Raw genomic sequence first — 13,695 nt, forward strand, 5'->3', positions numbered from 1 at the left:
GTAAATGCATTACATCATCTTTGGACTAGGCTGTGACGGCCTTACTTGATGATATTCTGTTAATATCTAAATATTTTGTTGCCATTGTTTTTTGTTTCTTTCCTAGGTATCTGTATAAAGAAGCCCACTTCTTAGTTGGGGGCTCTGAATTTTTTCCTTTCTAAATCCCGGTGGATCCCTCCCCCCTTTTTGTAAATTTGTCCTTCCTGTGGAGGAGATTCTCTCTTGTCGATTTTAGTTAATAAAATGTCAATCTCTTGTCCAAAAAATATTTGATTAACAAACAAGCCATTACATCACAAATGTTTTAAAACTAGATTTAGGAGATTGGATAAATATTCATTCATTGGAGATTATGATGTTGTAACTTTTTCTATGATAAATTACAAAACGGGAGAAAATCAAGGTGAAAAATCCACGCATCTTGAAAATGCAAATTTGGCATGTAGTCATGATTTATACCACGTGTCAATCCAATCAAATATCCTCTCGTGAAATAACATCTTTTTTGTATGTCCATACACACTGTATTACACAAAGTCACTCTTTTAGATCACCATTATAGAATCTTTTATGGCTTTGTATTTTCAAAGCTATGACACTTTATCATATGATACTCAAAGTTAACATGTGAATAAGAGACTAAAGGTTTACCCTCAAATTTTGAATCCCATCTAGTATATTATATGGCAATTGTTGGCACTAACCTTTTGAATAGTAGGAACTTTATACATTATCGGTAGTATACGTACCCTCACACTCTCCCCTCATGACATATCTTGATACTATCTCTCATTTTTTATCACGTGTATTTAATAGGATGGTGCTCCTTATTGGAGATCCTTTACCATATTAAACATATGAATAACCCTATAGTGTTTAAAATACAAGAATCATCAACCAATCATAAAAGATTAATCATGGGTGTAGTACCTAAACCAAGAACAATAAAGTACTCCAATCTTAAAATATATAACCATATAGATTTACCATTTACATAATAAACAATGGGACATTCATGACATGAACCATAAATGGGAATAAAAAAGTACCTGTGTAAGTTTAGAAGCCCCATGAGCATAGATCATGAACATCTGTCCTATGTGGTTAAACGTTACTCACATGAAGATGACAATGACAAACTACGCAAATATAGTCCTATTGAGATCTTTTGCAGCCTCTTACTCTAGGATTTCCTCTATTTTTGTGCACTTGCTCTTGTGAGAAAGCCTTGCTCCCAAAACCAATAAGACATTAAGTAATAGCTGCAGGGACCGTCAGTATTCTATTTATAATAGAATTCCTAAAACCCTATTCCACTCTCACAATGGAAAGAGCTAGGAGTTTCCTAATTGCTTAGGCCCAATGGATTAATCGGTATTAATTAAGTCCACATAAAAATCCTAACAATCTCCCACTTGGGCTATACTGATATTGATGTCTTTCCATTGACACCTGACCAAATAATCCCAAGACTGAACACCACTAAAACAAACTTTGATTCAATCAATAATCTCTACTGTTGAACAATAGTAAAAAATACACCTCAATATACGGCATATAACTATCTAATGTTACAAACAATAGAAAACTATCAATCCAAATCGCCTGGAAACATATATATATATATATAAGTAATTGATATCATACATGTGATCGCATGAAATATAAATTTCCTTATAGGTCATTTATTGATCTAAATATCAGCCTACCTTGAAAACCTCATAGGTAGTAAACTTTGATATTAATCGACACTTAGGCAAACCGTCATTTTCTTGAATTAATGTCTTACTTTGGCATACCGCCATGGCTAACCACCACTTCCATAGATTTAGGTTAAATACCACCATAAATCACAAATTCTGACGAAATATCGTCAATTACTTTAACTTATTGTTAATTACTTTGACTAAGAACTGTTAATAAAACTTAGTAGACACCCCCTTTAAACTTTGACTTTTACCATCTTTAAACTTTGGTTGTCACCACCATGATATATTGGTTAAATGAAATCATAAAACTCCCAATAACCAAGCATATCAAAAAACTCAATAACACCAATGTCATAAAACATGGCTCTTGAGCACTTTGTCGATAAACTTATATGAAGTGTATTTTTAATGTGTTTCCTACACAATCAGGGTCAACACAAACAAATGAAGTATAAATGTACATAAATAATTTAGATAACAGAATTCAAGATAAAATCAATTCAAAATTACTCCAAAGTCATTGTAAACTTCTTATTTCCCTTCAGTTATGCTTTGATCAACAACAATACCTGTTTGGGTTCCCTGCGAGCTAAACCAGATTAAGTAACCCTAAAAATCTCAGGTATGAAACAAACACACTAAATAACCGGGCTAGAAAATTTAATATGTACATCAAGCAAATAAACTACACAATAAATGCATATCTAGCAGATAAAACACACAAGAGTCACAACCATAACTACATTTTTATCCTTTGGGCTAATAATGCACTGGTCCTCTTGTAAATCCAAATTTACTGTGAAAATACAATTACTTTTATCATATATGGGCTTAGAAACCTCTAAGTTATAGTCATTTCCATATATATATTTTCTTTAATTTAGGTGACATCGCCTTTGGGCAAATGTCACCAACTTTGCTGCGCTTGAAAAAACTATGAAAGAATAATATGTCTCACTTTGGTGGATTCCACCAAATCCTTTCATAGCTTTATAGAAATATACTGTGCAGTATAAAATGTGCAGAAGCTCACACCCAGTTTAATTCTAACATATTTGTCCATCATATGGTATTTCAAACAAAACATACAAGTACAAAACGACATGAATATGAATTTACTATATATTTCAGCCATAAATAATTCTTCAATATCAAGATAATAATAAATCAATGCAAAACTCAAAATAGTTATTTTGCATGAAAAACAATATAGTACACTAAATTTATTCTCCCACTACCAACCTAGTATACTGACCTTCTAGTAGTAACATCCTCCCACTAGCAACCTAATATACCAAATTTATCCTCCCACTTGGTTCGACCAGCCATAAATTAACCATTTATTAGAGAACATAATTCATTAAATGTGACATGCATATAAACTTGTTCACATAAGCCAAAAAACAAAAGAAAACTAAACATTTATCAATTAATGTTCATAAATAGATTTTCAAAGAACAATGATAGTGTTTAAGAATTTGGTATTGGATTGATCAAAATTGATACTAATCCAATCTAATCAATCCGAATCGATCAAATCGGAATACAAAAATAATACATTAAATAAACTTATAACCTATGGTCATAGTCATGAAACACTCATCCACCCTATTGCCATTGATCAACTGTCCAAGACCTTTTAGGGCAAAAATCTTTGCTTTAAAAGCATAATACCAAACTATTGATTTGGTTTTACTAGTTTATAAAACTAGGTCTTTGAGGCATATGTAGACCTCCATATTCTCAAGCCACTTTTAAAGACATTCAGTTTAGTGGTTTAACTCAATGAATAATAATTCATTCAATATTTAATTAATGCATGTAACATCAATAAAATTAAACTAATATTACATCATTAACCATTAAACATAACCAGAGTGTCAACTGAACTACATTCTCAACCTACATTCTCAACCTTTGGGTATGGAATGCACTAGTCCACTCAAAAACTACAATGACCGTGGGAGCGCTTCAACTTAAAAAATTACTGTCACTTTTAGATGAATAGCAACTTCTAGGTTAAGGTCTGCCTAGAGTACACTTACATTTATGCTTATCTTTAATAATGTCGCATTTGGGCAAGCATTACCTACTTCTTGTCATTAATTTTCTATGTTTTTGAAAATAAGACAAAACCTTTTGAGTTGCAAATCTATTGCAGTAATCTTAGATTTTACCACTTTGGTGGGTTTCATTAATTCCATTGCAATAGCTTACAACTACACATGACAACTTAAATTTGTGGATTATTTAAACATGAAATAAATATCATTTAAGTGTAAAATAATAAGTATGTAACTAATAGCAAAATAAACATTATAATGCTCAATTATCAATTACTTAAAGAAAGTCAATCGGAACTACATTCCTGACCTTTGGGTCTGAAACATACGTCCACTCAAGTTTTTGTTATTACTGCGAGACTTCTTATAACTTTTGAAAAGTACCACACATCTTTGGATGGACAGCATCTTCTAGGTTGATAAATCCCTATTATGTTTTTCACTTGTTTTAACTTTAACTTTTATTTGATAATATCACATTTGGGTGAACATTAGCAACTTTGCTACCAACTATTGTTCTCTGTATTTTCAAACAAAGAAGACATTTGATTTATATTATATTATAATAAAGTTGAATTTTACCACTTTGGTAGTTTCCATCAAATCTTACTGCAATAGTCTACAAATTAATTCCGGCAGCTAAAAGTGGGATTGTTTAAGCAAGAATAAAAAAAAATATTCATAAACAAAAGCATGAGCTATCATTACCAAGAATAAACAAGTTTATATTATGATATTCAAGTAATGTATGAGTTGGTTTTATTTTATTTCTTTCAATTAATAGGAAAATTATGAAGAATTATTCAACACCCATACTTGTAACTTATACAAAATAGATCATAAAAGTTGACCAAAACTAAGCTCATAATATATCAAAACGAAGAGCACAAAAAACTGGACTCAACGCAAAAAACCAGAGTGAAAAATTCTTCATCGTTTGCCCGTACGAGCCATTTGAAGTTGTCGAAAAAAATATCAAAATCAATATAATTTGCCCAAACCAACCGGTCTGGCCAAGCGGTCTAATCCGATACAAACATATTAATTCCGGGTAAAAAATCCGAGTCAAACTTGGTTGTATTCGGGTTGGGTATTTAGGCCAAAATTTAGGTTAAATGGTCAACCTTTGACCGAGTCAAACAAGTTGGTCATGAGTTGACCCACTACACTTTCGGGTCAACTCGGTAGCGTGTCCGAGTTGACTCGGCGATGACTCGTCGCCTTTTTTTAAAATAAATTCTTTTTTCTCTCTCCTTCGATAGTTGATTTTCAGCGACACATGCCGGTGCGTCCGGAGATTTTTGGTGACTTGCGGTATACCGTCGCGACCGTTTTCTACAACTTTTCTGAAGAAATTTTTTCGATCCAGAACCTTTAAGTGATAATAAAATTACGATTTCCATGATTTGGGATACAAACCCTATACAAAATATTTTTTTTATATTTTTATTTTTATTGATTCTAACACTATAAGACTTAGCTCTGATACCAATTGTTAGAGATCCTTTACCATATTAAACATATAAATAACCCTATAGTTTTTATAATACAATAATCATCAACCAATCATAAAAGATTAATCCTGGGTGTAGTCTCTAAACCAAGAACAATAAAGTACTCCCATTTGGGAATAGAGAAGTACCTGTGTAAGTTTAGAAGTCCCATGAGCATAAATCATGAACCTCTGTCCCATGTACAATGACGAACTACGCAAGTGGAGTCTTTCTACTGAGATATTCTGTAGCCTCTTACTCTAGGGAGCCTCTTACTTTAGGGTTTCTTCTATTTCTGTGCACTTACTCTTGTGAGAAAGTCGTGCTCCCAAAACCAATAAGGCATTAAGTAATGACTGCAGGGACCGTCAATATTCTATTTATAATAGAATCCCTAAAACTCTATTCTACTCTCATAATGGAAAGAGCTAGGAGTTTCATAATTATAGTGAATCTATTATTGCTTGGGCCCAATTGATCAATCGGTATCAGTTAAGCCCACATAAAAATCCTAACACTCCTCTATAGCATCGGCATGTCTTAAGGTGTCAAAACCGGATGAGTATTGCCAAACCACCTTGCCGCCTCGTAGAGTATCATGATCTCCTTTAATACATAAATCTATATATATCTTTTCTCAAATATTTTTCTATCATTTATATATATATTAAAAAAAAAAAAAAGATATATTCTGTTTCCAAATGAATACCTGACTAGACGTGAAAGACAATATAAATTGCAACAGGTCTATGGAAAACCCCTTAAGGAAAAAAAAAAAAAAAAACAGAAGAAAAAATCACATAAAGCTTTACATGCACCACAAGAATAATATTGTATCGGGACTAAAATATTATTCTAAACTGTTGATGGAATTTGGTGAGGACTGGAAACGTCTGGACGAAACGAGTTAGTTCAACCCAAAACTTTTGTCCTTCCATGTAGTTTTGATGGTCCAAAGGTCAAGTTAAGCGGGCTACACGTGGATTCATGATGTGAGTATGTGACTCGATTAAACACAATCAGACGCTCCAGAGGCTTACTTGGTCCAGTTCTATAATATCGACGTAACACCCAGTCAATCAGAGCTCATTTATTTACCGTCGGATATCATTATACGGTGAGACCCGGGATAGGAACGAAATCTACGGTAAAAATCTTAGGTCTGCGATCAGTATTTATGTTTTTTCGCATACCTAAGTAAAGCATACCATCCAGAGTTCTCGAGCACTACTACCGTGTACGGTCTACGGTGTAACCTTCTAATCTCTAGGGTTCTCTACGGCCAGGGAGAATCCAAATTAATTGCTTTGAGCTTTTACGGTAATGAGGTTTCTTTTCATGGAGAGAAATTTTCTGGAGGATTCTAGAAGAAGAGATCCTTAATATTGAACTCGCTTGCCTCTGATGTTAGCTACCCACACCTGAAAATCTCTCCAACGCATACAAGAGTTCCGCGAAGACTCACAGGTATATTCAGATACGAGCCCTAATTTTCGCAATTTCTACTCTACAAATCATATGCTCTGAGACGGGTTAGCTTTGCAGATCTGTAACTTTTTCAGTGCTTCTGAAATTTAAACTGTTTCGTTCAGTCTAAGGTGTTCATGTAGTGCATGCTAGTATTTTGTTTCCATCCCTCTCCGTTACAGATTTTTCAATCATTCTGCTCTATATTCAGTTTGTTTAAAACACTAGAACCTTGATGTGAGTCATTGCCAATAGTCTGTGTAGGTTTATGATCAGATTAGGTTTTTGTTTACTTTTGTTCAATTTTGTATTCGAAATGTTACTCTTTACGTGGATCATGCTGTGTTTCATGTTCTTCCCTGTTTTGGATTGTGACTAATTTATTTTCTTGTACTGTTGTCTAGATCGTTGATTATTCGCCGGGAGTGACCAATTTGTCAAACGGGCTGGTTTTTTTCTGGCAAAATGAGCGTTGTCGGTTTTGATTTGGGTAACGAAAGCTGCATTGTCGCTGTTGCTCGGCAGAGAGGCATTGACGTTGTTCTTAACGATGAATCGAAACGGGAAACTCCTGCTATCGTCTGCTTTGGTGAGAAGCAGCGGTTCATTGGAACCGCTGGGGCAGCTTCCACGATGATGAACCCTAAAAACTCGATCTCTCAGATAAAGCGTTTGATCGGAAGGCAGTTTTCTGATCCAGAGTTTCAACGTGATATTAAATCATTGCCTTTCACCGTCACAGAAGGGCCGGATGGTTATCCATTAATTCACGCTCGATACCTTGGAGAAACAAGGGTCTTTACGCCAACGCAGCTTTTAGGTATGGTACTGTCGAATCTGAAGAGCATAGCAGAGAAGAATCTAAATACGGCAGTAGTGGACTGTTGTATTGGAATTCCGGTGTATTTCACGGATCTTCAAAGAAGAGCCGTTTTGGATGCTGCTACAATAGCGGGTTTGCATCCGTTACGTCTAATGCATGAGACGACAGCCACAGCCTTGGCTTATGGAATATACAAGACCGATTTGCCGGAGAACGACCAATTAAATGTTGCATTTGTTGACATTGGCCACGCATCAATGCAAGTATGCATTGCAGGATTCAAGAAAGGCCAGCTGAAGGTTCTCTCACATGCATTTGACCGATCACTTGGAGGTAGAGATTTTGATGAAGCTTTGTTCCAGCACTTTGCAGCAAAGTTCAAGGAAGAGTACAAAATTGATGTTTACCAAAATGCACGGGCTTGCCTTAGGCTACGTGCTGCACTTGAGAAGCTGAAGAAGGTACTCAGTGCAAATCCAGAGGCACCATTGAACATAGAGTGCTTAATGGATGAAAAGGATGTTAGAGGCTTCATCAAAAGGGAGGAGTTTGAGCAGCTGAGTGTTCCAATTTTGGAGCGTGTGAAGGTGCCTTTACAAAAGGCTCTTGCAGATGCTGGAATAACTGTTGACAATGTCTATGCAGTGGAGGTGGTTGGTTCAGGGTCGCGTGTTCCTGCAATCATTAAAATATTGACTGAATTCTTTGGAAAGGAACCAAGGCGTACTATGAATGCCAGTGAATGTGTTGCCCGGGGTTGTGCACTTGAATGTGCGATTCTGAGTCCAACATTCAAAGTGCGGGAGTTTCAGGTAATATCTTCTTCTATGTTTATTACTTTCATTTCATTTGCTTTTTTATCGAGTTTGTTGATTTATCTAATCCCAATACTTAGAAGGTCAAAACAAATCTAGGGATTTCCTAAGAACTTAAGAATTCTACTGAAGATCCTTGAAATAAATTGACTTTTCTATTGAGGACACTTTTTCAAATTAAGTTGAGAAATGATTGCACAAGGGCCAGGGTTGAGAAATTCAGAATGCTAGTGAAGGTCCTGTCCATGAGAGAGAGAGAGAGAGAGAGAGAGAGAGAGAGAGATGTCTTAGTGGGTGGCTGAGGAATAGGTAATTCCCCTAATGAATATGGAAGATTGAGAGAGATGGAGATGGGGTACTTTCCTAATAAAGGAGTATAGAGGGGAAGAGATAATGGTGGTGAATTAATTTGGTCTCCTGAAGTAAATGGTTGATGCTTTTAAGTTTCCAGTATAAAGGTTGTGATCTATTGTGCTTGTCATCTGCACCTTCACTTAAAACAGCTTGTAGTAATTATGTCTAGTAAGTTCAGGCCTTTGACCTATCTGTTCTCTATGTGATTGGAAATTCATTGCAGTGTGTCTCTAAGTCCATCCATAGTTCAGGCCTTTGACCTATCTGTTGGCTTATGGCACACTAAGTCTGGTTGTTTGTCCAATCTCCATTTCTTTTGGCAATAGATTCTTAACTGTGTTTAAGAAATGTATAAACTGCTACACAAATTGTACACATTGTTAGATACTAGTTTTCAAATATTCCGACTTTTTTGGCTATTTCTGTTGCAGTTGTATGCTTGTTACAATTTGTTAATGATGGTGTTGAGTCATGAGTGATTTGTTTCATTTGAGATTACAAGTGGATCTGCTTTGATTTACTTTTATTCTTACATGTTAATTTAAGTAATTTGACGTTATTAAGCAAGCTAGTGTAGATTTTTTACTGGCATGCCATTCTTGTTATTAAGTCTTCTGTTTTTGTCTCTTCAGGTTAATGATATCTTTCCCTTCCCAACTGCATTGTCATGGAAAGGGTCTGCTCCTGATTCACAAAATGGTGCCACAGATCATCAACAAAGTACCATTGTCTTCCCCAAGGGAAATCCAATACCCAGTGTCAAGGCCTTGACATTTTATAGATCAGGAACATTTACAGTTGATGTTTACTATTCCGGTGTGAGCGAATTGCAGGCACCAGCAAAGATCAGCACTTACACGGTAACTGTCTGCTAATGGGGTTCAATTATAGACTTTAAGCTTTATAACGTGTGTGCAAATTCTCAGTTATATTCTGAATGTTCTCAGATTGGTCCATTCCAATCTGCAAAAGGTGAACGTGCAAAAGTGAAAGTGAAAGTTCGCTTGAATGTGCATGGCATTGTGTCTGTTGAGTCCGCAACAGTAAGTACTGAACGCAATAGTCCCTTAATTCAACTTCCATTTGTTGGCATTTTCTCTAGTTCATGGTAATCTTTATTTCAGCTTCTGGAGGAAGAAGATGTTGAGCTTCCAGTTGTAAAGGAGCCAGCAAAGGAGGCTACAAAGATGGAGACTGATGAGGCTCCTGCTGATGGTGCACCTGCTGGTGCAGGTGAAAGTGATGCAAACATGCAAGATGCAAAAGGTGCAACTGATGGATCGGGTGTTGAAAATGGTGTTCCTGGGTCTGGGGATAAGCCTGTGCAGATGGAAACGGATGCAAAGGTTGGTTATTCTTTTCCTGTTATGCCTATGCCTTTTTATTCCCCTTGGTCTCCCCCCCCCCTCCATATTTTCTGCTTGGAATTGGTTCAATTTAGGACCCAGTTTGGATGGGGTCCATTTGCTTTTTTTGAACTGTTTTTAAAATTATCTATACCTTACAATTAGCAGTTGATTTGAACCTTAAAGAGGCTAATTTTCGTCATGTGTAATGTGACATGCATGGGATAATCAGTGGTAAAGCTGATTCTGCTTCACTACACCTTTGGTGGCTGATAACTGCACAGTTAACAAGCTATACAGGGCATTCTTTGGCTGGTTAACTGTGTATTTATTTACAGTATTTTAGCTGGTTTATGGTTCTCTAGATGGGTAATGTAGAAATCTAGAGCTTGGCTGGTGCAGCCATATAAGGGAACAAGACAGTGATACAGTTTCATTGACTTGGCTGGACTGGAACAACCCTCTCTGGAGGCCTAAGCTGAGATGCAACTGAGCCAAACCAGTTTCCTGGTCTAAAGGGATTTGGTGGTCGATACAAGGATGCAATATTTAGTTTATTTTATTTAGGTGGGTGGATTATGTAGGCATTGTTTTGGTAGGTTGCTAGTTTGAGTTATTCTGTAGTTTTAGTTTCCAATTTTATATCTTAAGGGAGCTTCTTTATATTCATGTAATACGTTCGGAGAGCAATAGAGAATGAATTGAGAATATGGAGTTTGGGTTTTATCTCACAGGTGTGTTGTGTGCATGTACTGTTGGTTATCTCTTCTATCTTCTTCCTCTTTTCTTCGATTCATCTTTTTGTTCTTCTTCCCTTCAATTGGTACGCTTTACCTTCCTCTGTTCCTTTTCTTCCTTACCTGACCTCTATCTTATCCTTTTCTATTCCTTCCCTGCTGTTAACAGGACATTAGAGTTGGGAGAGATTTTCTCAATCTCCCTCATTCCTTCTTTTTAATATTTTCAGCGTGGGTGTATCTAACGGACTTGACCCTAGCCCTATTTAGTTTGCCCTGAAACCAACCCTGCTGCATGAACCAAGCCTGTAACCATTGCTGAATTCAGTTCTACCAAGATATCCAGTTTCAGGAGTTGGTCCCTGTACTGATGCTTACCTGATGATGTCTGTATGATCTGGAATCAAGATAGCAAGGGATTATGAACATGCTCGATTTTTAAGGTCAAAAGCCAACTTTAGTTGGGAGATCTAATTCGAGTTTCATTTCTGGATATCTTTCTTATCTTTTAAATTCTGGGTTGTGAGTGGCTGGAACCAAGGGGTTCAGAGCATAGTTGCCACCGCCAAGGCGAACCAAGCCGGTAGAATGTTGTCTAAACGTTTAGGCAACAAGTCGCCCGCCTAGGCGTTGCCAAGGCGCCTAATTCACCCAAGTGGTTTTCCCCCCCTCTTTTTTGACATTATTTACGATGCTACATATACCTTGTATTATAAAAAATCAACATTAAGCCATCTCAGGTCGTCAAAAATTAAATTTTTTAGAGAAATGTTCTTGTTCTCTAATAGGTTTGACTAGTTAAATGAATTTATTTTTACATAAAAATTTTTGCATGGGGTAGAGCACAAAATCAGCTTTCCAACAGTCTAAGTTTATTTAAATTTAAGTTGAAAAATGACAAATTTATGTTCCGGTCAAATTTATTTTAAAGTGCACAAATGCTGTTAAAATCATCTGAATGAAATAATATTGGATATCAAACAAAAGATTGTTTTACTGGGCTATTTGTTTTTAACAATGTTTAACTATGATTAGATTTATAGGATTATTAGAATTGAGAAAAACCCTATTATTTGAAAGTTGAAAATTTCCCCTATTCTTGGATAGGGTGTTTGAATTTTTATCCTTTTTTTAAAACTATTTTTATTGGATTCATATAGGAGGATATTTTCTTATTTATGTTTAATATTTTAAGTAAATGCTTTTACAAATAAATAAGTGGTGTTGATGAGGACATCACTCTAAGATTTAGAACTTGTCAGTTGATGACCAGTGTTGTGTAGTTATTTTATCTTCTTGTAATTTTTTTTTTATTTAGTGTCCAAATTATTATGTATCAATGTTGTAAGGGAGTTATTAAGAAGTTATTGTTGGAGAAGCAGTTATTAGGGAGTAGTTATTGCTGGAAAAGAAATTTTTTTAGGGAGTTGCTCCTCTTTCTTCATTTTGGGTTTTGAAAGGCTGTATTTGGACAAGACAATGAAGGAATGGATTGTATGAATGAATGAAAATACGAACTCCTCCCCTCTTGCTGTGTGAGTCTCTCTCTCCCTCTCAATTTCTCTTTCTTCATTTTCTGTTCTCCCTACTCCGTCATCCTCTGGTTCTACTTTTCTTTTCCCTATTTCTTCTCTATCTGTTCCCTTCACACCTTAGGAGTGAACCCAGGTTGGTGTGAAACCAATCCCCCTTTCTCTATCCTAATACTTCTCTTATAGGCTACCACCCTCTCCCCTATTCCTTTTCTATCATCCCAGTTTTCCCAGTGTTGTATTAAATCATAGCCTTAAACACTAAGGAAATTCATCAATTAACAGCAAGGAGGCAGCGGGACAGCAAAGGAAGACTTGGTCTAGGTATACCAAATCTGTCCTACATTGGTTGCGCCTTGCAGTAAGGCAACGCCTTGACAACTATGTTATGGAGTTGATTACCCATTCTTAAATCTTGGTGTGGTTGGACTCATGTGGAGAGCTAATACCCCCGCAAGCTACCTTCTTTTTCGCTGGTTTCCTGATCTTTCGAAGCTTGGAGATGATAGGAACCCTTTATGCTCTTTAACTAGTTATATTTTGATGTCCTATATTGCCCATTTCTTTATCTGTTATTACTTTTGAATCTTATCTGTTTACTCTTCCAAGAGTACCCTTCACTCTCACGTCTTCCATTAATAACAAATTTGCAACTCATAAGCTTCAATAAATTTACAGAAATTTCACTCTCTTTGTAGACATTGATTTATTTACTTTTTTCCATTTAACTATGGACTTGAGGATTTCCTTGTTTGGTTGGGCCCACAAGCGATCCAACAAGGGTTATTCTGACCTTTACCTGCTTCAGACAGCCAAGACAGACTGCCCACCCGATTGTTGACACCGGGCCTAAGTTGGCCATTAGCTCTCTTGGTTCAATTTTGTCCTAGAATTTTTAGCAAAATAATTCGGTTCTGACTCAAGTTGAAACAACAAAATCCTATGTGAACCACGGGTGTCCGTATGTTGGTGAAATTTCATCTCATTTTAGCAGAAGTTTTGTCATTTCGGTCATTGTGGCTCATTACAGTGAAATTTCGAACATGGGCCCATATATATAAAAGCATGTTTCAACAATATTTCGTCTCATTTCATCAAAATTTTGAACTTTCTTCCAGTTGCTCGAGAGCTGTAGACCTGTGAGAGAACCTCAAAAGTTTTTCCACAATTCTTTATTTTGTTGTTGAATCAAGGCTTGGGTGATTAACTGTGGAGCATCCACTTCAACATTGGGTGGGTTAGAAACTTCTTTTAACAATTATTTTCCAATTCCCACCTATAGGGCTTCTGTGATGGATTCACATGTCATAGGATCAGAAGCTGACCGCCACTTTGGTGTTCTTCCCCCCCCCC

General features: G+C 36.2%; 1 protein-coding gene across 2 annotated transcripts in view; it reads left to right on the forward strand.

The window, feature by feature from the left end:
• Positions 1–6,491: 6,491 nt before the first annotated feature.
• LOC122062402 (heat shock 70 kDa protein 15-like) overlaps positions 6,492–13,695 on the forward strand; it is a 9,813-nt gene continuing 2,609 nt past the window's right edge. Inside the window, exons 1-5 of one of the 2 annotated variants that reach the window (XM_042626019.1) lie at positions 6,492–6,800; positions 7,140–8,370; positions 9,360–9,587; positions 9,675–9,770; positions 9,852–10,073. In XM_042626019.1, the coding sequence (XP_042481953.1) occupies positions 7,201–8,370; positions 9,360–9,587; positions 9,675–9,770; positions 9,852–10,073 (1,716 nt within the window). In that variant the 5' untranslated portion in view covers positions 6,492–6,800; positions 7,140–7,200. The remainder of the gene's footprint in view (positions 6,801–7,139; positions 8,371–9,359; positions 9,588–9,674; positions 9,771–9,851; positions 10,074–13,695) is intronic. The other variant, XM_042626018.1, reaches the window with a different exon arrangement.

This window comes from Macadamia integrifolia, unplaced genomic scaffold (assembly GCF_013358625.1).
Source record: "Macadamia integrifolia cultivar HAES 741 unplaced genomic scaffold, SCU_Mint_v3 scaffold1019, whole genome shotgun sequence".
Lineage (NCBI taxonomy): Eukaryota > Viridiplantae > Streptophyta > Magnoliopsida > Proteales > Proteaceae > Macadamia > Macadamia integrifolia.